General features: G+C 39.0%; 1 protein-coding gene across 1 annotated transcript in view; it reads left to right on the top strand.

The window, feature by feature from the left end:
- The window catches only part of LOC146325665 (plexin-A1-like), a 401996-nt gene that overhangs the window by 194159 nt on the left and 182872 nt on the right, over positions 1-24965 (top strand). Inside the window, exons 5-8 of the mRNA XM_084721796.1 lie at positions 20164-20264; positions 22535-22658; positions 22974-23127; positions 24682-24781. Coding sequence (XP_084577922.1) covers positions 20164-20264; positions 22535-22658; positions 22974-23127; positions 24682-24781 — 479 coding nt within the window. The remainder of the gene's footprint in view (positions 1-20163; positions 20265-22534; positions 22659-22973; positions 23128-24681; positions 24782-24965) is intronic.

Genomic DNA, 24965 nt, shown 5'->3' with positions numbered 1-24965 from the left:
TTTTAATTTCTTTATTTGATGATAGTAAATTATGCTTAGCATTTTTGTGCTCTGTTTTTCATTTTAAATCGTTTTGTCTGATTGACTTCTTATTTCCCACAGTGATCTATTCAGTAGAGTAATATGTACAGTATGTTCCTGCAGTCCTGGCATCTAGGTGTTGTTGTCTTGAAATAACTTAATTTCTAAGAGTTTGACACTGCAGTTTGCAGAGTTCAGCCGCGGCCTCTTCTCCTTCGTTTATCTCATGACGGTTAATGACTGCGATGTGATAACCTTCAACAAGACTTCCCCAGTACGTGGACAGTAACTGCCATATGAGTGCTGCGTAATTTACCAGCAATTACACATAATTGACTTCCATGTGTCTGAATAAGCGCAGAGAGGAAGTGGAGTGTAATTGATGCCAATGGACGGCATCTCTGTTGATGTGACAGGGGAAACGAGGCCCGGCGATCATGGATAGCAGTCGAAGAAGCTGAAATGTAGTTTATAGGAGGATACATAAGTACATATTGAAGCACCACACACAAAAACACATTCACACGGATTTTAGAAACACAGACAGTTCCTAGATCCACAAATTTGCAGTAAAATACAGCTGGATTTTTACATCAGCAACAGGACAAGTCACAGATAAGTCTGAAGTCTTTGTATTCAAGTCCCAAGTCAAGATAGGCAAGTCCTGCATCGAGATGATGAGTCCTAAGTCCTAAAAGATTTTCTAGTCTTGAACGAGTCATAATGCGTTCTTAACCAAATGTGATGCCATTCTGACCAATAGAGCTCCAACTAACCATTCATTGTGAAACCTAAAATGTTAAACGAAGTCAGAACTTGTTGTGTCTGTAATTTATGATCCTTGACTTTTGTTTTTTGAGTCAACTAAATTATCTTTGGTATAATGTTTTTCTTTTGCTGGAACTCAGTAACATAATGTTAATTCTTCATGGTTCTCTCCTGCAACTTATTACAAAAGTAACACACTTTTTAATCCAAGGCCAGAGATGCCGTACAACCACACATTTGCATTCACATATACGTAGCATTAATTTCGAGTCCAAGTCATGTGACTCAAGTCCACACCTCTGATAATAACATCAGCAATATCTGAAACAAACACTGGCAAGAAGTTCAAAAGTCTCAGCCAAAGTACTCCACAAAACTCTGCAGATAAAAGAAACGAGAGCATTGGGAAAGCTTGAGAATAATAAATGTTTACAAAAAAGCAGCAAGCTGTTAACAGAGAGTATAAGACTTAAACAATGATATCAATTAGAAGGATAATCCCAGCAGGCCCATGTTCAACAAGTATCTCTACTTTAGCCAGCAGTGTTCAGCACAATGAAGAAAGCCACATGCTGGGAGTGTTCTCCGGTTTTCACTTTGAACTCCTGTCATCTGCATTAAAGATGACTGCTATTGCCACCAGAAAGTCTCATTCAATTATTAACGCCAGTGTTTTATTTTTGATGAGCGCTGATATGTCCATTACATGTCGGTGCATGTTAGAGCGGCGACTGCAGGGAGGTCAGGTGACAAGAGAGAAGCATTATAGAACCCACGATGCATCCTGTTTGAAATGATCCAAGGTGATACTGTTAGATTAATATAGAAGTACATATATACTGTACGTTTGCCACTGTTTTTGCTCGATTTTGGAGCATAATCGTCCTCTCAAACCTGGAGACTAGACTGATTCAGATCCAGTTTTACGGTTGAATAGTCCATCGTTTTGGGAAATAACAATCTCACGTCTGTCCGTTAAATATGAAGCAGGATTAGCCTAGCTTAGCATAAGGAGTGGAAGTAGTTAGTTTTAAAAAAAATTCCTGCCTGAACCTCTAAATGTTATTCATTGGCACATTTTATTTACTGAAATGTAAAAAGGTGAAGTTGTTGCTGTTTGTGATGTAAGTATTCACTGTGTGGGTGTAGTTTCCGCTGGTTTTTCAGGGTACCTCACAGTGACAACAGCACTGCGTCAGAAACCACATACTGCACACCACATGCCTAAAACGTGACCAATTGTTCAACTTCTTTTGTGTGAATAGAATGTAGTATGTGTCTTTTTTGGTACACTGCTCTGTACCTTTCTGTAGAGCATCCTTGCTGGAGCTGTGCAACCACGGTAACCAGCGCTAACGACAAATTGATTTAAGAAAACTATCATGCCTAGCTTAAAAAGTGAAACCTTAATTATTACAGTTAAACTGAAGAGTTACTGATGCTACAACAGAGCTGCTTTGGTTATTTTCTGCCTTTGTTTATTATGTTGTTACCATTGTCACTACTGCGTTGCCCTGTGGGATGTTTATGCCGGCGCACTGTTTAGCGCTTATACTGTAACATTTCTCAGAAAAAGTTTGCATCTTTACTAAGGTTTCAGGCATAGGTACTAAATAGCATGTTAGTATTTTGGATGGAGTTTCCAGGGAGCCTATTACAGAAAAAAATGCTAACTAACTGCTTGTCCTGTCTTAACTTTTAAAAACAGGAAAAATCCAATCTTCCTATTACAGATCCAAATCCTAACCTCATGGCTGTATCCTGTCCTATCTCAGAGCTTGTATCTTACCTTAAGAAATCCTAAGTAGAACTGTAAACTCGATTTTTCAATCAGCACTAATCTGCTATAATGGACAAGAAAAGACAGACATTCAATTTTAGTTTCGGTGAGCTGGAGGTCAGTGGAGGAGAGAAAACCTCACCTTTAAGGGAGGTTTTCTTTACAATTGTGTGTCCAGGATAAAGATTTGGATGAACATTTCAAAATTAACCATCTTGTCATATATACCCATTAATACAAGGCTCAGAAAATTTAAAAAAAATGTCATCATTTGCTTTCATCAGCCTTTTAATCATAGTATTTTGGTGTTCATGTTGTTCCCCATTTTCACTGTACTTCATTAACTTCAGTTCTTAACTCCAAGTCACTCTTCAGTTAAGGCAGGTCTTTCATAGCTACATTTCTTTACTAAGATAAGATTTTTCTGAGAAAAACAGTTAAGAAACATGCTTCTGTAATACCACAAAATCCTCTAAATGTCATGCTAAACTTAGATGCGATGATTTCAGACTCAAGAAGTTTGTGTAATGAGGCCCCATGATGTGTTTCCAGCTGTCGAGGTGTGTTCAGGGAGATTTTTTACTTAGGACAGAGCCAGGCTAGCTGTTTCCTCATGCTTCCAGTCTTAATGCCAAGCAAAGCTTGTTGCTCATTCTTCTTGCTAGCAAATATGAGAGTGGTATCGATATTCTCATGAAAGTCATCAAGAAAGTGAATATGCACATGAAAAAAAATCCAAAATGTCTCTTCAATTACCATGAACTCTACTTTAAAATCCTTAATAGCAATAGGAGAAGTGTGCACGTTGGTAGATTTATATGAGGGCTGTTCTTCCAATTTTCTTTTGCCTCAGATCTGTGCTGTGATGACAAGTTTTAAATTTTGTCTTTTCAGTGTAATCGCACTAATTGACAGAGTGGATGGGATGGAATGACCAATCCTTTGTAAAGCAGTAATGGTCTTTCACTTGCAGAGCTTCAACGTTGACCAAATTCACAGTCCAGTCAGACGCTCAAATGGAAAAGAAGAGAGAGGTGGTGAGAGCTGAGGAGGTGGGAAAATATAATTGGTTTGCAGGATATGCTCCGTTCCTTTCTGCGGCTCTTCTTGCCTCATCTTTTCAATATTCTTAGGGGTCCTCACTCCTGTCTTTCTCAGATGGAGTGAGTTTGTGGAGTAACTGCTTGTGGAGTAGTGGCTTCAGACAGCATAGAATAGAATAAGGATCTTCCCTCTGCTGCAGAATGTGAACTTATGTACCAGACGGCACAGGACCAGAGAGTGTGCAGAGCCTCCCCGGCCTACTGATGAGGAACGTCTTCTTAGCCGGAGGCTGTCTGGACTAGAGATAATGTATTGTGGTTTAAGGTCGCTGGCCAAGCCCAGGGGTATAAAAACTTCTGCTGTTTTCAAGCCAAAAAAAAGTAGCCCAAAGAAAAACTGTTTTCTCTGGAGTTATTTAGCTACATTCACAGATCCCATCTAAAAAGGACATGCAAGTATTGATCTAAAATTGCAGAGTTTAACCACGTTTGACCACTAGTCTTGAGACAGAGACAGTTCAGAAAAGTAGCCTCTTGTGTCTCCAAAATAGCCCAAGGGGATGCCATGTCAAAAAGGGTCCAAATGTGAACCCAAGTCGCTTTTGCTAAGAATGCTACTGTAACTTTGGTTGAAAAAATATGCTGTGAAGTAAAACTGAATACAGTATATTTTAATGTTCAAGTATGTGTAGCTATAATTTCATCTTCAGTCTTTTATTGAAGACGTTTGTAACTGTGTAAGGAAGTTTTGATTTAAACTTTAGTCCTCCTTAATGCTAAACTTCTGATGTTCGTCAAAGGCTAATCAGGATTAGCTTGTTGTATATAATTATCAATATGTTTGTGAACTGAGGTGCCATTACTTTCTTATCTTGAGCAGAAAGGAGTAAAAAAGGCATAAAAATGTTGTAGATTAAATAAGTTTAGCCATCAAAGGTTGGACCAAGTCACTGTTTTGTTTTGTCTCAAGTCTTTGCACTTAAGCCCCAAGTCAAGTCCTAAATTTTTTTGCGTTTCGAGTCTTAAACAAGTCTCAGTGAAATAAAATAAAATAAAATTTAAAAAAATGATGCAAAGTTCACCAGAGGATGGTCACCTGTCCCTCCCAAACTGTTATACCCTGACATAACCAGCAGGAAACTCACTTCAGTCCAGTCTAGACTTTGCTTAGAAAAATAAGGTTTTATAAATAACTTCATACACATGGTTTTCTGCTAAAGTCATACTCAAGATCAAACTTAATCATAAGTCCATTTTATAGAGGGGAATTAGCCGAAGCTACAAACAACATTAAAGCAGTATTTTTTTTTCTTGGGGTAGGTAAAACAAGCTATAAACACTACAGTGATAAATTGTTGTTGTATAATGATAATAACTTACCTTAATACCTTTATTACCATGTTATTAAGTTGTTATAATGTAGATTTTAACAAATAACTGCTTGTTTACACATCGTTAGCATTCATTTGTGGTTGTTTTTTGTGGCAGCATGGTGAATGTAAGTTTTGTATAGCCTGAATTCTCATTTGAACTTTCTTCAATCCACTACGTCTTGAGGTAAATCTGGTTCTAGCTGCTAAATGATCCACTGTGTTCAGCTAGCTGCTAATACTGTTAGACAGCTGGTTAATTCAGGGTACAGTGAGTTTAGCAGGGCTTTTTTTTTGTTTTTTTGTTTTTTTGCTTGTTTGAACCAAAACATTTCCAAGCTGTGGACCTCGGCTCCTCAGCGAGCTCTGCGTTAGGACTCATGGCTTGAAAGCTTCCTCTATACACCCTCTCTTTGCTGATCACTTTCAGAAGTGAGGCGTACCCTCACCCTGTTTGTCCTCTCCTTCTCCTCTCCTCCTCCTCCTCTTCATCCCTCCGTTCCTCTCTCTCCTTGTTGAATAATAGAAATGCCAAGTGATGAGACCTCAAACATCAAAAAGCCCATTTCCCAGCTTGACAGAGCAATTTACCTTTTCCCATATTCACTCACACACATAATTAAAAGTGGTGGATTGGACTGCAGCTGTATAGACTGCGTATCTGTACAGCAGCACTGACTCACACGTAAGCACGCACACACACACACACACACACACACACACAGTGCGACAACATAAAACTGTCCGATTCACCGCGAGAGGAGAGTTTTCGATTAGCGAGCGATGGATTTATACATGGCTCTCTTTGTGTCTCCTCTACACACACACTCACACACTCACACAGACAGTCTCTCTATGTTCTTTCGCTCTATGTGTCTTTGCCTGCCTCTAGCTTCTGGGTCTGTCTCTTTCTGTTCAGCCGTGTCGCATCGTTTTTGCGCTCATAAAAATGAACAATGGCTCTAAATCAATTTTATCATTGCCGTTGTTTCCTCGTTACGTGGTCAAATTGTCCCGATCTAATAAAAACAGCGGGGTAAGAGAGATTCCTCATCCTGTCATCAGCCTCTGTTGTGGACATCACTGAGACAGAAATATTTCCCGTGTCCCGAATGTCCCTGTGGGTGACATCACCTAATTGCTTTAAAGTAAATGACTAAGTGGATTACAGCTCATAATCTATTGATTTCTACTGTACCTTTGAACCTCATTACTCACTGATCATATAATCACCAGTTTTGCTTGTACTAATATGCAGCTATGAAGTGATGCTTTCTAGTCCCACCTTTCCCATTATGATGAGTTATTCTGTTACTTTAGACTTGAATTACACTCATTCTTGGGGCAAAACCATATTTTGGAGGGGTTCTGATCTTTACTCTGCCGGAAAAATATATTTTAAAAGATCACATTCTTAGCTATTAAACCCTCTAACAGGCCAGCCTCCTTTCATTACATTTTTCATTAAATTTAGTTGGATTTGACATAATGTTACATTTCACATCTTGTATTGAGTAGCCATTTGATTTTTAAGTTGCTAGGAGTTCTGTTAATGCTAATTACATGCATATTTTTAAAACATAATTCTTATTTAGCTTTGATCTGGAAGGGCTATGGAATTGAGAAACATCTGATGGCATTATTATTTAAAGAATTAGTTAAAAAATATAAAGTTTACTGGTGCTTGAGCAGTATTCCCGCTTTTTTTAAGCCAGGAAGTGAGTCTGTAGGGTAAAGCTAACCTTTTGTTATGCCCCGTTAAATCATGTTTTTGTAAAAATCTGACGGTGTTGACGGAAATCTGGCACACAACTTTAAAAGGCCAACATTTTCATTAAAAAAAGAAAAGATTTTAAAACAAAGATTATTGTTTACACCTTATGTTTTCAGTAGTTATTGTTAGTTTTAGATTTTGACGACTTTTAACACACTTTCAGATTGTTTTAAGTTGTGATTTCTTGTCTAGTTTAGTTTAAAAAAAAAAAAAAGCAAAACAAAACGTTTAATAAATGACATATACATATAAATCCCTAACAATTATACCAACATTCTAATTCAGTTTTTTAAATCATAAAATAGACCAAATAAATACAATTTGAGGTAATTAAAAAGAAAAGGGTAAGTTTTAGGGTGTGTTATCTTAAAGCGACACTGTACCATAATGATAAGGAATGAAAAAAGTTTAAAATTTAAATGAAAATTATTACCATACTATTGGAAAATATTCAATTGCCTCACCAGCTTAAAATTCATTCCATTTGAAACAGAAAAATATGATAAATTAACTGTATTATTTAATAGGTTTGTTTGTCTGAACATTACTTTCAGGCAACACTGTACCTCTGTGGAACAGCATGTATTAATGAATAAATATATCAAAGACTGTCAGTATATTTCAGCAAATTTCAAATCAACACCCTGTTAAACTAAACGATCATAACCCCCCTCAAAACAAGACAGCGAGTCACATTTCAGTGTTTGATCACTGGTGGCTTTCCTGACATACAAAATTTTGCAACCATTTGTTGTGCTGCTGCCATTTTTGACTCACTGCATATGTGTTCAAATAAAATAAAATAGTCAACAATTCATTTGAAACTCTATCTTATATTGGCGGAACAGTATATAAACCTAAATACACAACACCAAACATCTCATGGTGGCAATCCATACTAGCACGGTGTTACTTCAAAGCAACTTTTACTTTGTAACAGTTTTTCATTTCTTAATTATCAACTAAAATACACTAAACAGTTAGAAAGGAACTTTTCTTATCTATTGATATGAATCAATTTCTTCCAGATCATTTTTGTGGCAAGAGATGGAGCTAACCCGTGTGAAAAAAAAGCTGCAGAAAAAGGATTTAACATGACCTCCAGAGAGACATGTGACAAATTAAAACACTGCTATCAGTTTCCTCGGGGTCCTGGCTCTTTCTTAAAGTGTCAAACTGTCATCGATGATGCACTCTCTAAGTGTAAATGGCCAAAAATGGGCATCTTACCTAGAGACAACACCGTCCCATAGAGGGTTAACATTTTTTTTGGTAGGATATGATCTATACCACTTCTAGAGAATAGTTGATTTTATGTTTTTCTTTATTTTTGGGATCTGTAATCTCCTCATTGTATTGATGTACGGTGTTGTACCATGAGGCCACACAAGCCCAGTCTCTGATCTTTTCTCTGCCGTAACATCACCGCCACATTTCCACTATTGAACTCGCAGGGGCAAGGTCAGGCCTGTCCGCTTGTAAAACACCTTCGTAAGGTGACCTTTTGGCAGCGAGTGCCTTCGCCCCTGCCTCCGCGAGGCCACTCAGACAGTGGCATAATGGTCTGATGATGTACCTCTGTGTATCGATTTAGCTACAGTACAGAAATGTACTTAGCTGTACTGTACTGCACAGTGGAGAAACCCTACCCCTGGCACCACATCAGAGAGGGTTCATATTCAATTCACTCAGCATTTACTGCACTTGGAGGTCAGGGAGAAAAGACTGCCGTGCGCTCCTTTTTTTTTTTTAAAGCAGTTTTTCTTTGGTGTTTGTCCAACTTTTAAGTTGCTAAAAAAAATGTTAGTGAAGACAGGGACAGGGAGAATAATGAGGAGAGGAAGCAGAAATCCACTGGAAGTGCCCTTGGCCCTGTCAGCTAATTGGTGAGTTGAGTTTTGGAACGTCTTGTCTTCGCAGTTTGTTTTGTGTGGGCAAGTTGAAATTAATGACAGAGTGGTTTAGACTCTTGCTTAAAGACATTGTCATTTCAAGCAGAAGACGACTGTGAATATCATTTCTGAAGTCTCTGAGCAAGACACCGAAGTCCTTCAGGGCTGCTGCCATCTAAAGCTCAAGATTAATACTTGACTTTTACTGACCACTCAAGCTCTTGTGGTTAAAGCCACAAAGGGTACAAGTGGCTTTAATAACTAAGTTTATTTAATATTTTTTTTGAGTGGTGGCTTGAAAGCAGATGTAAACAGCCACTCTGGAAAAAAAAAAAAAGTGCTGTGCCTGGCTTTTCTGGCGGCGGGGAAAAGCTGTTTAAGTAGAGGGAATGCTCAGAAGTGTTGATAAAAGTTGTTCCTGTGCACATGAATGGATGGCTTGTGGAGATTTCTTGTGAGAGTTTGAGAGCTGGAGGCTTGTTTCTTCATCGTGATGGTAAGTTTAAAGCAGGCAGGTCTAACTGCAGGTACTACAGGACACGCCTACTACAAGACTTTTGTAAACACAAAAACAACTTGGGTAGATATCGGAAAAGGTTGTGGTTTGGGTTGCTGCCAGAGTCCTTAAATCACTGCTCTGGCTTCCTGTGTAATTTTAAAATCCGCTTACTAGTTTATAAAGCACCAAATAGTCTCAGAGCTGATGTACTTGTACGATACCAAGCACCAAGACCCCTCGGATCATCCTGAACAGGATTTCACAGTGTTCCCACGAAAACCAAGCACGTTGAAGCAGCCTTCTTTCTAGAAAAGTTCTACAGTAACTTATTGTTAAAGTAACCTGTTGCCAATTTAATGGTCTTTTAACTTCTTTTTATTTGAATGTATTTGTTGTGAGGACGCAGATGGACCCTTCTCATTTAAAGTGCAAATCACGCTGTCTTGACACAAAGTACAGTTCAGGCACTTCACATGGAATTTCCAAACTATTTTTATTGCTATATCAAAGATATATTTGATTGCACATCCAGGTTACTCACTTTGTATTTCTTTGCATTACCAATGTGTGAATGGACTGTTACATAGCCTTAAAAAAAAAATAGGACCTTCGCCGACTTTCTCAGTTGCTCAGAACTGGGCAGCCTGTGGACTGATTTCTATGACAAGAATTTTCCTGAAAAATCCAAAGGAAGTAACTGTCAAGCGCGTTGCCTCTCCTCAACTCAGTTGTCTTTAAAGGGCAACCCCAGACCCACGAAAGATCTCGCAACGGTTATAATTTCAACCCTTTCCCTAACCATAACCATTTGTTTTTCTCCCTAAACCTCAGCCAACCAATTAGTGTGTACACAGTAAAGAAAAAAAATCTTGGGTTTCACAATCTAGACACAACCCTTCAGCTCACCTACGGCACCAACAGTGTGCAACGGAGGCTAATGTTAGCTTAGAAATAGAGCCTGCTAACATCAACAAACAGCCAGCACCCACCACAACACAAGCCTAACTTTACTTATCTCATCTGAGCAACATGATGCCGATCAATCCCGTTCAATCCCCCGTATGTCACGTTGCTGTTTTGACCAATACCTTGGATGTGAGTATACATACACAAGTATGAGCAACAGGATGCTGACTGCAGTTCAATTTACGGCTGTCAATCCCACAAATAAATAACACTGGGCCTTTAAACTAACTTGTAATGGCTTTTTAAATGTTAGACTTTGTTGCATTTTCATATATTTGGAGTCTACTGTTAAACTCAAAGAAATGGCTTTCAACAATGGTGCCATATACTTTTTGAGATAAGCATATTTTTGGATGGCATTGTATCTGCTAAAACCCTTCCCTCACTCACACACAAATAGAGTCTCACACACACACACCAGCTGTCAGCAGTCTGTCAAGGCAGAGAGATGAGTGATTGGCTGATCAGAATGTGGTTTGTGAGACGGTCAAAAAGACACACACAGTGAGAGAGAGAAAGATGTCTTAATGTGGTTGAGGGGAACGGCATGACTTGGGTCTGAACAAGGAAATTGGGCAAAGTTGATTTGTGAAAGAGCTAAACTGAGATACTGTGAGACTTTGTGTGTGTGTGTGTGTATGTGTGTGTGTGTGTGTGTGAGAATGAGAGAGTTGAGGGGTTGGTGTTTATCAGATCTATAAACATTCATGTATCTAAGTTTGTATGTGTAAATGTATGTGAAGATTTTTGGAGACACAGTTTTTTTTTTCATATCACTGTAATAGAGTAGTTTTGGGAATAATTTGGGAAAATGCCTTTGTTCACTGTCTTGCCAAGACAAATATGATAGTTAGATTTATACCACTTTTTCCTTTGAGTACAGCCAGCTAACTGTTAGCCTAGCTTAGCATAAAGACTGGAGATGGACAAAGAGCTCGCCCAGCTTTCTCCTAAATAAGTCTGTCCATCAGCACCTGTGACCCTAACTAATGATCATGTTTCGTCTTGTTAGTTTAATCCATGAAACAAATGGTCTTAATGTAACCATGAGAACCAATGAAGTCTTCAGGATTTCACTGCTCCTAGCAAAGAAATTTGCTACATCTGAAACTCAAAAAAATGTGCACTATTGTTCAAAACACTGTGCGTAAATAAACAGTAGTTTATATCTTTTCCTACACACTACTCAGCACGTATCACGTCACTGATGGCTGGAGACATGTAACCATGGTAACCCCTGCCAATTCACTAATTTAAAAAATATATATAATGCAAAGTACCAACCTCATTTACATAAAAGTCACGCGTTTTTGACGTTACACCAAAGCTGCCTTATATGTATGTTAGTGTTGATGTTATCACTGCCGCATTGCATTGTGTGATATTTATGCCAGCATACTACCTAGTGCTTACGTATTGTAATATTTCCCCCGAAACAGACTTAACCAAAGAATCTTACACACTAGTTTAGCATACTAAGCATGTTAGCATGGAATTTCAGATGCAGTGATAGTGTGGTACTTGATCACCAAAACTATTTCTTTAATGTCACTTCAGGCACTTAAGTAACAAGCCTGTTTTAAAAATGTAAGGAGTAGAAAGTACAAATATTTGCGTTAAAATGTGGGGAGTAAAAGTAAAACGTACAAAGTACAGTAACAAAGTATTTGTACTTTTCCATCTCTGACTTCAGGTGAATACAGAATGAAGATAATATGATTCTGAGTAGAGTGAATCAAAGGCTTCTTCTTGAGTGTAAATAAAACATCCCGTAGTTGTTGTGACCAAAATCAAGGGTGTTTACATCAAGTCATGCCAAGTACAGTTTTAAACTGTAAGTTGTCCCCTGTAATCGTAGCCTGATCCAGACAAAACAGGACAACAATGTCACACGTATCAATTTACCTCCCCTCCATTATCTGTCTTGTGCAGAAGTGACACAAAAGGGAAAGATGACAAAGAGAAACATGTTGAGGAGAATTGCTGTGTAAGTTCTGCAGATCGTCTGCGTGTTGGGTCTCCACGCTGCTAAACTTCCCCATTGTGCACTTACTGTTATGATATGGCTAATACCTGCTGGTGCTTAGAGAGTTTATGAAACACAAGAATGTACTTTTTAAAGGATAATGATGGAGAGGGCCTTTCTTTTCCGGCCTCTGTGTTTTCCCTCTGTTTCTCTTCTCTCCCTGTCTGTTTCCTCCAAGGTTGTGTCTGTCGGTGTCTACTTGTGATCTATGGCCTCATTTGCTGTGTTTTTCGGAGTGTCCAGCCAAATTCATGACAGATGAGAGCATAACAGAAAGACAGAGGGCCAGAGAGAGAAGGCAGCAGGAAGGAAATTGGACAGACAAATAAATAAATAAAAAATATCAGGGAATGCCTCTGAAAGAAAAAAAGTCTTAGTAATATTACCAAGCTAACACTTTATATTCTCCTAATAAGCATTAGTTAATAGGTAATAACACCCATATAAGATGCTTATTACATTATTATGTGTTATAAGACCATGTCAGTGTTTGATAACAGCATTATAAACGTTTATAGAGTTTATAGACTTTATTTTATTATTTTTTTTTTTTTAAAAAGCCTTACTACTAAGCTTTTGTTATGACTTTATTAAGATTTCTAAACACTTCATTACGCATTTATTAGCAGTTCTTAGCAGAGGAAAAAAGCCTGAAAAAACTAATAAGTGAAAAACAAATCATGAGTAAATGTTAACAAGTAGATCCAGTACCCCAAAAATGCATTGTTAACTGTTAATAAGTGCATAGTTCACTGTCAATAAATGCATAATTAAGTAAGTAGAAATCTTAATAAAGCAACAACAAAAGTAAAATTAGTAAAGGTTTAAGTTAGTTGACTTAAATAAATGTATTTGTAATGCTATTATAAACAATTATAAGAAACTGTAAGTAGTGTTAAACATTAACATTGCTTATAAATGTCATAATCTAACAATAAACATGTTTATTACAATATTATTAACACTTATATAATTTTAACACATTAATGTTTACAAGTATCTTATTACAAGCAAATCGCCATTTACTGTATTGAATTATAATTAACATGCATGTGTTTGAGCTCATAATTTATCAACTCATATGCAGACCGTCTTTATGTGCAAATACTTTTATGTCAGAAATTGCATATCTGCATTTTATTGCTGGTTGCATGTGTGTCTGTGCGGCAGTCTTAAAACCTGTCCAGTGGGCAGAATGAGCCATCCATCAGCCTATTGTGGCGTGATAGCGTCTTATATTTTCCCTCATATTATACAGATGGGACAATTACAGCCGGGCCTATAGCATGCAGCTAGCTGGGACCGCACGGGGCCCCATATGTGGAATGAAACATCAGTCGCAATTACATTTGTGTGTCTTTCTCATCCATCCTTCCCAGCATCCCTCATCCCCTCTTACCCCCCTCCTTCCATTCTCTACCCCCCTCCTCTCACCCGCCACGAGGCAAATTAAGAGCCTCTCTATCATGACCCAAATGAGAGAGGCTCATTTGTAGCTGTTATTTATTTGTAATAAATCCCCCCCTTCTCTGCTCTCCCTTCGCTCCGGAAATGTGAAAAAAAAAAAAAAAAGCATCTGAATCCCACTGCGCGTTTTCTTTTTTGTCACAAACACTGGCCATTATCAGCTTGAAGACTAAAATGAATGGTTAAAATGGACATTTTTTCCATTCCGTCTGTCTTCCTCCACCTCATTCTCTAATTCTCCTCCTGTCCTTCTACCCCACCTCCCTCCGCTGTCCGCAGATGAATGTGTTTCCCTCTGCAGCAGCAAATAGGCCAGGGATGAAAATGCCATATTTAATATAAATAGGTGGTTCTCACTTACTTACTGTCATACACACACACACACACACACATGCACACACACACGCACACTCCCCAGTCACCTCAGTAAGACAAAGAGTCTTTGGCCGAGCATCTCCCGTTTCCCATCCCATTATCTGTTTTCTAAAACTCAATAATTGAACTGTTCCATTGGAATACATCATCCGCCCCACTACCACAAAGCCCCACTGAATAAACTTCTCTCTCTGGCTGTTGTGCTTCAGCGCGACATGTTTTTTTTTTCCCCTCCTCCCTCTATCAGATAGGCTGTATTACTAGCGTGGTATTTGTCCAGGCGCAAGTAATGACTGCAATTTGCTGCTATTTGGTGTCCTGTAAGAGGCCTGTGCCTGGTAATGGCAGCATTATAATAGCTATCAGACACAGGTTACTATTATCATGCTATGAATCTGCCATAAGCTATTGTGTCCAACTGTACATCAGAGTGACAGAGAAGGAAGAGGTGTACAGTCTGAGGATGAAATGGAGAGATTACTGGCATCTGGTTCAGAGATGTGCTGTTATGAAAGCTGTCTAGGGATGCAACTTTATAAATAACATCATATTGCTTATCCCAAACAAATTCACACAGGCAAAAGAGAAATGTTATTCTTGCTGGAATGACTTTGCTAATATGGTAGAGCTGCCAGACCAGTGACAGGTTTATGCTGATACACTGAAAAAGGTACTTTGGACCAACTTCGAAAAAAAAAAAAAAAATCACTGTAATCTGTTACACCTGAATAATTAGTTTTTCTCAAGTTATAGTTATGATTTGGTTGAAAGATCACATTTTAATTTGATACCAATCAAAATACTTCTTAAGCCAAAATTTTTTATTCAGATAAAGTAAAGAGATTATTTGTTAAAAAAATATATATATATATTTATTATTACATGGCTTTGTTAAATACTTGATTCTGATTGGTCAGTTACAGCATTCTATGGTCTGTTATTTTTGCGTAGCGGACTGTTACTATGTAGATCATTGCTACAGACATAATTTCGATCATTGACTCAGCAGGAACAATAAAATCATTGTTAAATCACTAAAATCATTTTAAAATTATATTGTGTGTTTTATTTGGTACATAACAATGTAACAAGCACAATAATGTACAGTGAGCAGGTTACTATTATGACATAAAGCCATAATATTTAACTTACCTCTTATATCTACATATATTTTTTATTTTGGAATAAACTAATTCTAATACTGCACACACAGGCAATGTTACTGACTTTTCTCAAGTTAAACTTCTTATGTTTTTTAAGTTTTAATTCTACCTTAACCAGCATGTTTTCTTTAGTCAAAAGCCCTACTTAGTGTGGGTCAATATAATGTTTTTTTGCTTTTTTGCAAATTCAATTTTACCATAAACAATGTATGCTATAATGTAGTGTATGATATGCTGCTTTTCTGACACTGTGTCGATTAGTTTGGAGGCAGTAAATGTTGAGCCAACTGCCAAGCACTCAAAAAATGAAATGCGTCAGCTCTGCGTATGTCCCTCCACCTCAGAAAATAACAAAATTAAAAAGTGCCGAGCTCCTTACTTATGCAACATCAGCAACTGTCCGAATAGTGAGAATCTGGTCTGACAAGAGCGTAACAACCAACCAGTCAAGCAACTGTGCACAAGGTGTCGGCCCTACTGATTGATTATACGTCAATTATACGTGAATTTCACACCTTGTGTATTTGAAGCTACTAAATCTGTGTCAGAAGAGAAACTAGACTGACACTCCAAGAAACTAACCAAACCGTCTCACCACAAATGGAGCACAGGACGCTGTCTCGAATGTTAAGCTTTGATGAGGACTCAGAGGCTATTCTGAGTCACGACAGGAGCAGGTCCTGGTGGGAGCCAGAGAGAGAATGAGGAAGATGAATTTCCAAAATTCAAAAAAGGGTGTGATGTTCGCTTCAAAACTAATGCGCTGATTGGACGAATGAGACATAAAGGACGGGAAGTAGAATGGACATATTTGAAGTACAGTGACATGAAAAAAAGGCACCATATGCATTTGTGTCTGATTAATCATGCAGCAGTTGTTCGGGCAAAAGACATGAAAAGAGCTTGATTTGCTGTTTGAAGGTAGAGAAGTAAAAAAAAAAGGTGCATAAAGGTAGAGCTTCCTCTTTGAAGGTTTCTCCACTGCTGTGCCTGCAGCTGCCATTAGAATTCACCCTCACCACCTTCCAGCTCACCCGGTGTGCCCCCTGCCTTTGCAGTGTTATTGATGTCGTACTTCACCTGACTGGATCGGCTGGAGGTGTGTGTGCGTGCATGTGCTCGTGTCTTGGGTGGCCAGTGATGTATTTAAGTATTTAACAACTGCCCCAGAAAACTTGTCTCAAACTCTTTAGTTTGGTTCAAATAGCAACTTTCTCACCGGTGTGTGCGCTTTTGCCTGAGGCAGTTTGCTGTCTGCCAATCCGTCTGTCACAAACAAGTTGAGATAAAACACATAGATGCGGACACACCGGTGATTCTGGAGATTTAAGACAGTAAAGAGTGGACCTGAGTGTGCACAGGTATGATTAAAGCATTTCCACTTTGGAGCATTCCACAGTCGGGGTGAAATTCAAGGTAACTCTTCCTGATAATCGCGCAGACAGATGGCGGATGTTGAAAATGCAGGCGGCAGCAGAAAACATGTCTGTTTAATGATAACAGCAAAGACAACTATCTGCGGAAATGGACTTCTTAAATGGTAATTCCTCCCCGTCTCGCTGTCTCCCCTGATGTTCGGATACTTCTTTGGTTGCAGTTTAAGAGGCAGGTAAATTTGGACGGCATTGTTTGATGTCCTTGTTAATACCCAAGTTCTCCGATTTCCCCAAAGAGATCATTAAAGTTTCATCTTATCTTCGTCATGCAGACACACAGATGGCAGCCGCTAAAGATTTAACGGACAAAAGGAGTAATCCTTGATGTTTATCTCAATGGTGTTAAGTACAATAGCATATTCTTTGCAAGGAATTGGCAGGTATTAAGCAAACTTGGTCCTCTTATGTACTGGTGAGGACTCATGCAGAAATCTGTCCGCCATGTGTACGATTCATCATGAAAAAATAAAAGAAGTGAATGAAGGTCAAGTATTTCCTTGCACAGTTTTCATTTGAGTGCTGCAGATTTCATTTTAGTGGATGATTTTGAAACGTTATAGTTCTTGACAACATGAAGGTTGTTCTTACTGATTTACAATTCAAGCTGAAGTTTGATGGGATATCATGTGTTGGAATGTGAGCTGGAAGTGAAGTCATGGCAGAACAGCCTGAAAAAATTCAATTGCTGCTGCAAAAAAAGGCCTTAAAGGGGTACTCACCACAATTTTTTTTAATCACACATCCATATCTCTGGGGGAATTGCAGGGGCATGTTAAGAAAACAATGGACAAAATTAATGCAGCAGAGTCAATTAAGTCCTGACTTTTATTAGAGGGTTAGACTCAAAAAATGCTGGATCTTACACTGCTTGTAAGGCAACTTGATCTTAGCTTTTTTTAATGTTACACCTCCCTGGTGAATGCATTCAAACTCCATTTCTCCAATCCTAGTGTCTCTCTGTGACTGTACTTATTCATTTAGCTATATGCTAACACTGATATATGAATTTGCTCACAATTCCAACATGCTGATGTTCAGCAGATATATTCACCATCTTATTTTGGCATGATAGCATGCTAACTTTTGCTAATTTGGGACTGGCCATTTTTCCAGTGGCCCAGTATTCCAAAACCCGAAAAGAAAGACCCACCAAGTGTCCTTTTTTCTAGTGTTTACTGCCTGAGGGTTGATGGTTAGGGTTAGAAAATATGCCAGGGTTAGAGCAATTCAGAAGACGAGTAGGGGCGGGTCATTACAGAATACAGGTGAGAAAAAAATAACACAGGGAAGTGGAATAATGGACCGTCATTTTCACAGCTCATTTTTACTGGAACAACAACATATGTACCAATCCAATAGATGTTGAGAAATTTCACTCAAACACACAATTAGCAAGCTCATAGTGGTGCCACAGGAAAAGTCAAAGAACCACTAAACCGCACAACCTGCACAAAACTGGATGGTAATCCATCCAATAGCTGTTGAGATATTTCAGTCCGGCTCAAAGTGGTGGACCGACCGACTGACCAACATTCCATCCCTAAAGCCACACAGCTAGGCTGGCTTAAATCTATAATGCCTAAGCCCAAGTCAGAATAAACCTGATGACATCACTGGCTGAGTAGTACTCCTCCACCGCTGACAACCCTATGCACCTCAGTGGTGAGTAACTGGGGTGGTGATGTGCAGAAGTCATGTGTCTACACACACATCACCACCCCAGTATGAATGGCCTCAGTGACTGGGTATCAGTACTCAATACCTATACTGACTGAAATAATCCAGTAACAAGTAGAATCGAAACTTCTCCAGCAAAACTATACCCGAATTCAATCTCTTTTTTTTTTACCCACATCTAGTAAAAATGACTATGTATTACTGCATTTTTGTAGTCATCAACTACTGCCAAAAGTTAGTTGACTAGTTGACTGGTCGCAGGAGATGTATTGTTTTTTCATGAGTAACACCAATCAATTCTCATCAGAAAGGTCTCAATTATAACCAGTAAATGGTTCGCTAATGTTGGCAGGACCAGTGTGGGGGGTGGGTGAGTCCTTGATTGGCTTTGAGAGTCTGTTTACAAAGTAGCCGCAATCTGGTTGGACTAAATGCCCAGCAAGCTTGTCTGGCTTCTTGGAGGTCTTTCCTTCTCTAAATACCTTAAATTCTGTTTATTTAAGAAGGCAGACTATAGATAAACAACCAGTCTACAATGATTCACAGTGTGGACAAGTGGTTTTGACAGTCGACCAGTCGACTTTTCTGTGAAACCCCCAACTATATGTATGGTTTTCCTCGTAGCCAATGACTGCAAGTATTCTTTGACTGAAATGTGTGATACCCTCGTCACTACAGGTACAGCTAGCAGCTATATACAGTCAGTCATCTTGAAGTTGAGCGTGTATTTGAGGGACAAAAGAAAAGGTATCAACTGAAGAACTCCATTTGAATTTTCATCAGTTTAAAGGTAGTGGTATTGGGACTGGCATCATGATTTACCCAGCCCTAATGGCTGCCCTAAAGACACTGGATTAGTTCTGCAGTGCAGTTTGGTTTTTCTCTAATTATTTCCTCCCAGTTTTAACAACAAAAGCTGGCTGATTGTCCTCAGTCTCAACTCAGCAATGCCTTTAGAGACTGATTTTACGTGATGAGTAACCTGATCTTAAATTGTACAATTAACGGTGCCTCTGTGGCTCTGCTACCAGTTTTCTTTTCTTTCTAGAGGGATAATTCACCCAAAAAATGAAAATTGAAGGTCTGAAAGTCAAGTTTTTAGCTCCCAAATCTCCTAAACAATGTAAACCTGGCCTTCAATCAGCATGGGGGTGAGCAGATAATGACTGAATTTTCATTTTTGGGTGATCTATCCTTTTAATCTGTGACAGTTCAGTTTAATTCATTTGTAATCCAGTTTCCATACAACCAGGGGAAAAATGTGCTAAAATTCTTCAACATGCAATGGAAAATTGTCACCGCACAGCCCAGGAAAACAATAAGATATAATACAGCAGGACTATGTACAACTTTTAATCTATAATCCTTTCATATATCAATTTAGAGATGATGGACGGTAATTAAGTGACCAGAAGACACAGTATCTTTTAATTTGAAAGGATGTTGTCTAGACATTTCAGATGTGTGTTCAGTTTCTCGCTCCAGGGGACAGTTGTTAGCTATTAACTTTTTCTAGATTCTGTTTATTATCACTTGAAGTAAACATGCTTGTATCAGTGTTTTCTGATTCGCTGGAGAACTGTGGGCGGTACACAGTATATTACAGAGAGATGTTTGTCAGGAGGGTGTAATCTTAACCCATGTGTGTGTTTACATGTGTTTAAACCTCCACTTCTCCCCCTCTAGCTAGCCTTGTACAAAGCAGTGTGGAGTTGTAAGCAGCACCTCCAGAGCTGTTTATCTCTGATAGTCACAGTGGGCTTGTTCCTTTAATCTCATGTTCCAGGCACAGGATACCTCTGCTAGATCCTGTGTACATCCGGCCTATATGCTATAAGCTGTTTGAAGAGTTTGTGTGCAACATTAACCAGGTGTGTGTGTGTGTGTGTGTGTGTCCTATTTCCAGGTCACCCGTGTACCAGTGGAGAGCTGTGAGCAGTACACCTCCTGCGGAGCTTGTCTGGGATCAGGGGACCCTCACTGTGGCTGGTGTGTGCTACATAATGTGTAAGTGCAAATACTGATCACTGTGTTTGCGTGTATCCATGCAGAAATTTCAGTGGTTACGTTAAGTGCATGCGGTACAATCAAATATAATCTTTTACTGTGAACACCCCAACATTCTCCTTTCTCTCCCTTTATACTGAGTCACCTCACCTCAATGGCATCTCAGATCATGACGCTAGAGGAGCGCAGCAACAGTGACGTAGTTAGAAATGGGTTAGGGTACTTAATCTCTATAAACAGATATCTGCATCAGAATAATGCTGAAGATATGATGATTTTTTTTTAAAGCTAATTAAAAGCAAAATCATTGCCAGATGATAGCTGATGGGTTCAGAGATGGCATTTCAGCCATTGCGCTCTCTTTCTCTCCACATGGATTCTTTATTTGCATGCAGTCAACACCTGCTCCACTTGTACTCTATTCCTTTACCAACAGATCCTGCATTCATATGCAGATATCTATTTCTGTTTCAGATTTCCTGATGATGTAATGTGCACAGGAATTAGTTTTTGTCTGTTCAGTACTGCTAATCCAGCCAGAGACACTTGTGTCAAGGAATTGACCACTTATAGCAAATTATGCAGCTAGATTTGGTGGAAAAGGTCCTGCTCCGCGAGGGAGCTCTCAGAGAATCAGAAACGAACGTGTCATCAGTGTAACAGTGAGAAGTGCCGGGCTTTAAAGGCCACTACGCACACCTATGCTGATAGCCAGGCAGCTGATGAATGAGCCACTGATGGTGAAGCATGAATGAGCAGCTGGTGCCAATCAGCTAATGCAAGAGTGACTTCAGAGCTCTGGCTGAACTAACGCTATGGCCCATTTATTTTTTTACACTGCTCTATGTGCTATACTATGATTTTTGTCTCATAGTTATTTATAAGTGCTCTTAAACCTTGGTAAACCATAGATTAAGATTGATTAATACTGTTGTTGCCAAGATACCAAAAACCCTCTCACTCTTTTACAGTGGTATAGACACTTTACGTGCTGAGGTCTTGATTACGTCACAATGTTGATAGGAGGCAAACATGGATCTTCTCAGAGTAGCAGGCTACCTAACCAAGAAAGAATGTAATTTTCCTGTGTTGTTGGGTGCCACAGTGGAAGTAGTAATGGCTCAAAGTTGAAGTTTTATCTCAAAGCAGCTGCCACTGTCAGTCAAAATGCACAATCTTTGATCTATGGTTAAATGCAAAAGCTGGGAGATGTGTGCAAGCCGTGACAAAATACACAAAATGAACTCACAAAATGTCAAGAAAGGAAATATCCTCACACCTGTTTTCCTTATTGAGCAGAAAAATATAACCAATCACCTTCCGAATTCAACTTTTTCTCTTTTATCAGACTAAGATGAGCTTTAAATGACTTTATAACTCCAAAAAACAGACTTCATTCAAACTCAGACATGCAGAAGTAAAATAAAACTCACCAAAACCATCTTGGCCAATCTTTCCACTGTTATGACAACCCCCCACTCCGCTTTGGTTGAAATAAATCGTTAATTAACTGCATCAGATGTGAAAATATTCTGGCTCTACAGGCTTTTTTCCTCTCACTCATCCTTCTGCTCAGTGGGTGTGTACTGTGCCGGTCAGTGTGTTGCAGAGAGACGCCTGTTACTTGTGTGGACCATTAAATTAACAAAATGCTATAACAAAAATTGCTCAAAAACATGGACTCAACCAATTGCCAGTAGCTGGTATATTCAACCCAATGGCAACTGTAGAAAGATGGTCTATCCATTGAGTGAGTGTGTACTGGTCAGCCAGGCTGGTCCCACTGGGTAGTGTGAACTTTTTCAAGTAACATTCATGCTCCTGAGAGTGAGCGATGGCGCAGATTCAGAAGAACTTATATTTTCTTCAGCTTTTGTTAAGAAGTAGCCAACAGAACTTGCTAGCTAGTGCTAACTAATGTGTTTGGGGAACGTAGCGAAGTTTTGCCTCCATGTAGGCTTTGTCCACAAAAAATTAACACCAACAGAGAGGTGGTTTATGAAAAAAAGTGCTGAATCATGTCAACACTCCAACATTCATTTACCGCTGTGTTAAGCCCTTTAACTGTGTACATTGTTCATATGCGCCTCCTTAATCTACTCCCAAACCTCCTTACACCCACTAATAAACAGACACTCTGCCTGAAACCCAGCAAATAAAATGTATTTTCCCTAAACAAGAACAGGATTACAGTGGATTTAATAAACTGAATGAAATCTTATAAAGGCTTTTGAATTGAGATGTAACTTCAGTGTATCCTCCCGCTCTAGATGTTCGAGGAAAGACCGCTGCGAGCGAGCAGAGGAGCCTCAGCGGTTCACCACCCGGGTGGAGCAGTGCGTCCGACTTTCCGTCCAACCCGAAACCATCTCCGTCACCATGTCAGAAGTGCAGGTACGTGTGTTGCTGTATCGGCGTGTGTGTGCTGAGATGTGTCAGAGTGAGTATTTGTGTGACAGGAAGAAGTGGACGAAAGGAAGATGGACAGCAAAAGTGATAGCAGGATAGATGTGGAGCGAGATCGAATAAAGCTTGTTCTCGTGTCATCATGTGTCCATCATTTTCAGTCTGAGCTGGAGAGGGGAGTTTTGAGCCGCAGCATTTTCTGCTGTGGGGCAGTAGAAATCTTGCTTATTGCATCACTATTGAAGTACATTGATTTTAAATCTATATTTTCTCTTACCTCTCTGTTTTCCTTCCCTCTCCCAGTTGGAGCTTCAGACGATGAATGTGCCCAGTCTGTCTGCTGGAGTCAACTGCTCCTTTGAGGACTATGTTGAGACAGAGGGACGCATCTACACTGGACGGATCTACTGCCTATCCCCCTCTACAAAAGAAGTGGCCCCCATCACAAGAGACCAGGGTAAAAATAATTAGCCCAGCATTACAAAAACACAGAGTGTCCAAAATGAGTGTCACTGATGTTTCCAGACCTACTGACTTCAATTCATTTTTGCTTTTGGGGGTAAACCTGAAGGAAAATGTTCATTTTTTTTTTTTTAAATATAGCACATAGGAATATGTTTTTAAATGTGTGAATGACCCAACAATGTAAATAAGTAATTGTTAATGAATATTATTTAATTCAATTTCATAAACAAAATTGTAAGCAAGTTTTTGTGTCATCATAGCTATTTTAGGCTGTTTCAAAAAGAATGTGATTTTCTGTCTTAAGCTAAAAAACTCAACAACCGCTCCTGTAAAGTTAGTGTCCTGTTAGCTGGAGGAAAAACAATGTTAACATTAGTCTGAATTATTCAACTACAGGCTGCTGTTCTAATTAGTCACAGTACACAGACTCAGTATCTTAACCTAGCTAGCTAGCCTGCTAGGTAGGTAGCATTATATGCAGCCTTATTAAGCTAGATAAATGGAACGTGACTATTTGCACCTGAATGAGAATAGTCACAGGGCAGCTATTTGGCTATGTACACCTGTAGACCTGGACTTTAATCCTATGTGAAAGCAAATAAATACATATTAAATATTCATATTATTTACTTTTTACTTTTTTTTAGTATTCAATCACTGTTTGGTTAGATTTAGGCACCGAAACTGCCTGGTTAGAAGTAGGAAAAGATCGTGGTTTGTATCTGCCATATGGGTGTGCATAGTTACAGGTGCAAATAGCATTGTGATGTGAAAGGTGAGTAGGTAGTGACAACACCACTGTCTTGAAAAGTGACAAAACAATACAGGCTTTGACTATTTATTTTATAGTTACTTGTTTCTTTATTTGTCACATTAAATCCTGCCACTGCAGTCCTCAGCCTCCACTTACTTTGTGTTATTCACCTGGTCTGGAAGTTCTACTTTATTTAAAAAAAAAACTGTTAATAATTGTGTAAAAAGTTAATGAGTTTTTGGACACTTTTGTTGTCTTTTTTTTTTTTTTGGAGAAGACATATCTACTTTATTCTGGGCTTTTCGGTTGAGCAGTTTTGTTTGATGCAGCACAAACAGGAATTTTTTTGCTTCATTCAGCCTGTTCATTCAACCATGCAAAACACAAGTCATCCTGCTCTTTAACTGCATCCATTTTTTTGCGATTATGAAAATTAGAAACTGCTGATTTACAAAAATGCAGCACAATACCCATGAACGTATATGGACAGCTGAACCGTTTCCTCCACAGAGCAACTTCTCCACCCGTTCCATTGATTCTGCTCCAGGCTCTGCTTTCTTTCCAGCAGAAACACTGTGGCTCCAAAATGTCAGCTATACAGGAATTGACAAGTAACACCTTAAATGAGGCTGTTAACATTTCAGAATACATTTCCCGGGCGCAGGCATGATCCTGGGTCCATGAAACATTTTCCATACACACACTGTACATGATAATATGAGTAGAACACTATTGAAACATAGGAAGACTGCCGAAAGTAATCATAACATGGTGTTTTGTGACTCCTTCTAGGTGACCAACGGGTGATAAAGTTGTATCTGAAGTCAAAAGAGACGGGGAAGAAGTTTGCCAGTGTGGACTTGGTCTTCTACAACTGCAGTGTCCACCAATCGTAAGTTTTTCATTGAATAAAGTTGAAAGAAAAAGTGATAAGAAATGTTTTCGCATATGCCCTTTTTTTCCCAAGTTAAATGTCCCGAATCGTATTTCCAATATCCAGTGATATCACACACCCAGCAGGCTGCAGACTGTGGAAGGCATTGATCAATAGAAAGGTGATTGTGGTTCTTTACCAA

Source organism: Lutjanus erythropterus, chromosome 6 (genome assembly GCF_056507025.1).
Source record: "Lutjanus erythropterus isolate fLutEry1 chromosome 6, fLutEry1.hap2, whole genome shotgun sequence".
Lineage (NCBI taxonomy): Eukaryota > Metazoa > Chordata > Actinopteri > Lutjaniformes > Lutjanidae > Lutjanus > Lutjanus erythropterus.
The sequence above is the reverse complement of the archived record's forward strand: the minus strand, read 5'-3'. Positions and strand labels throughout refer to the sequence as shown.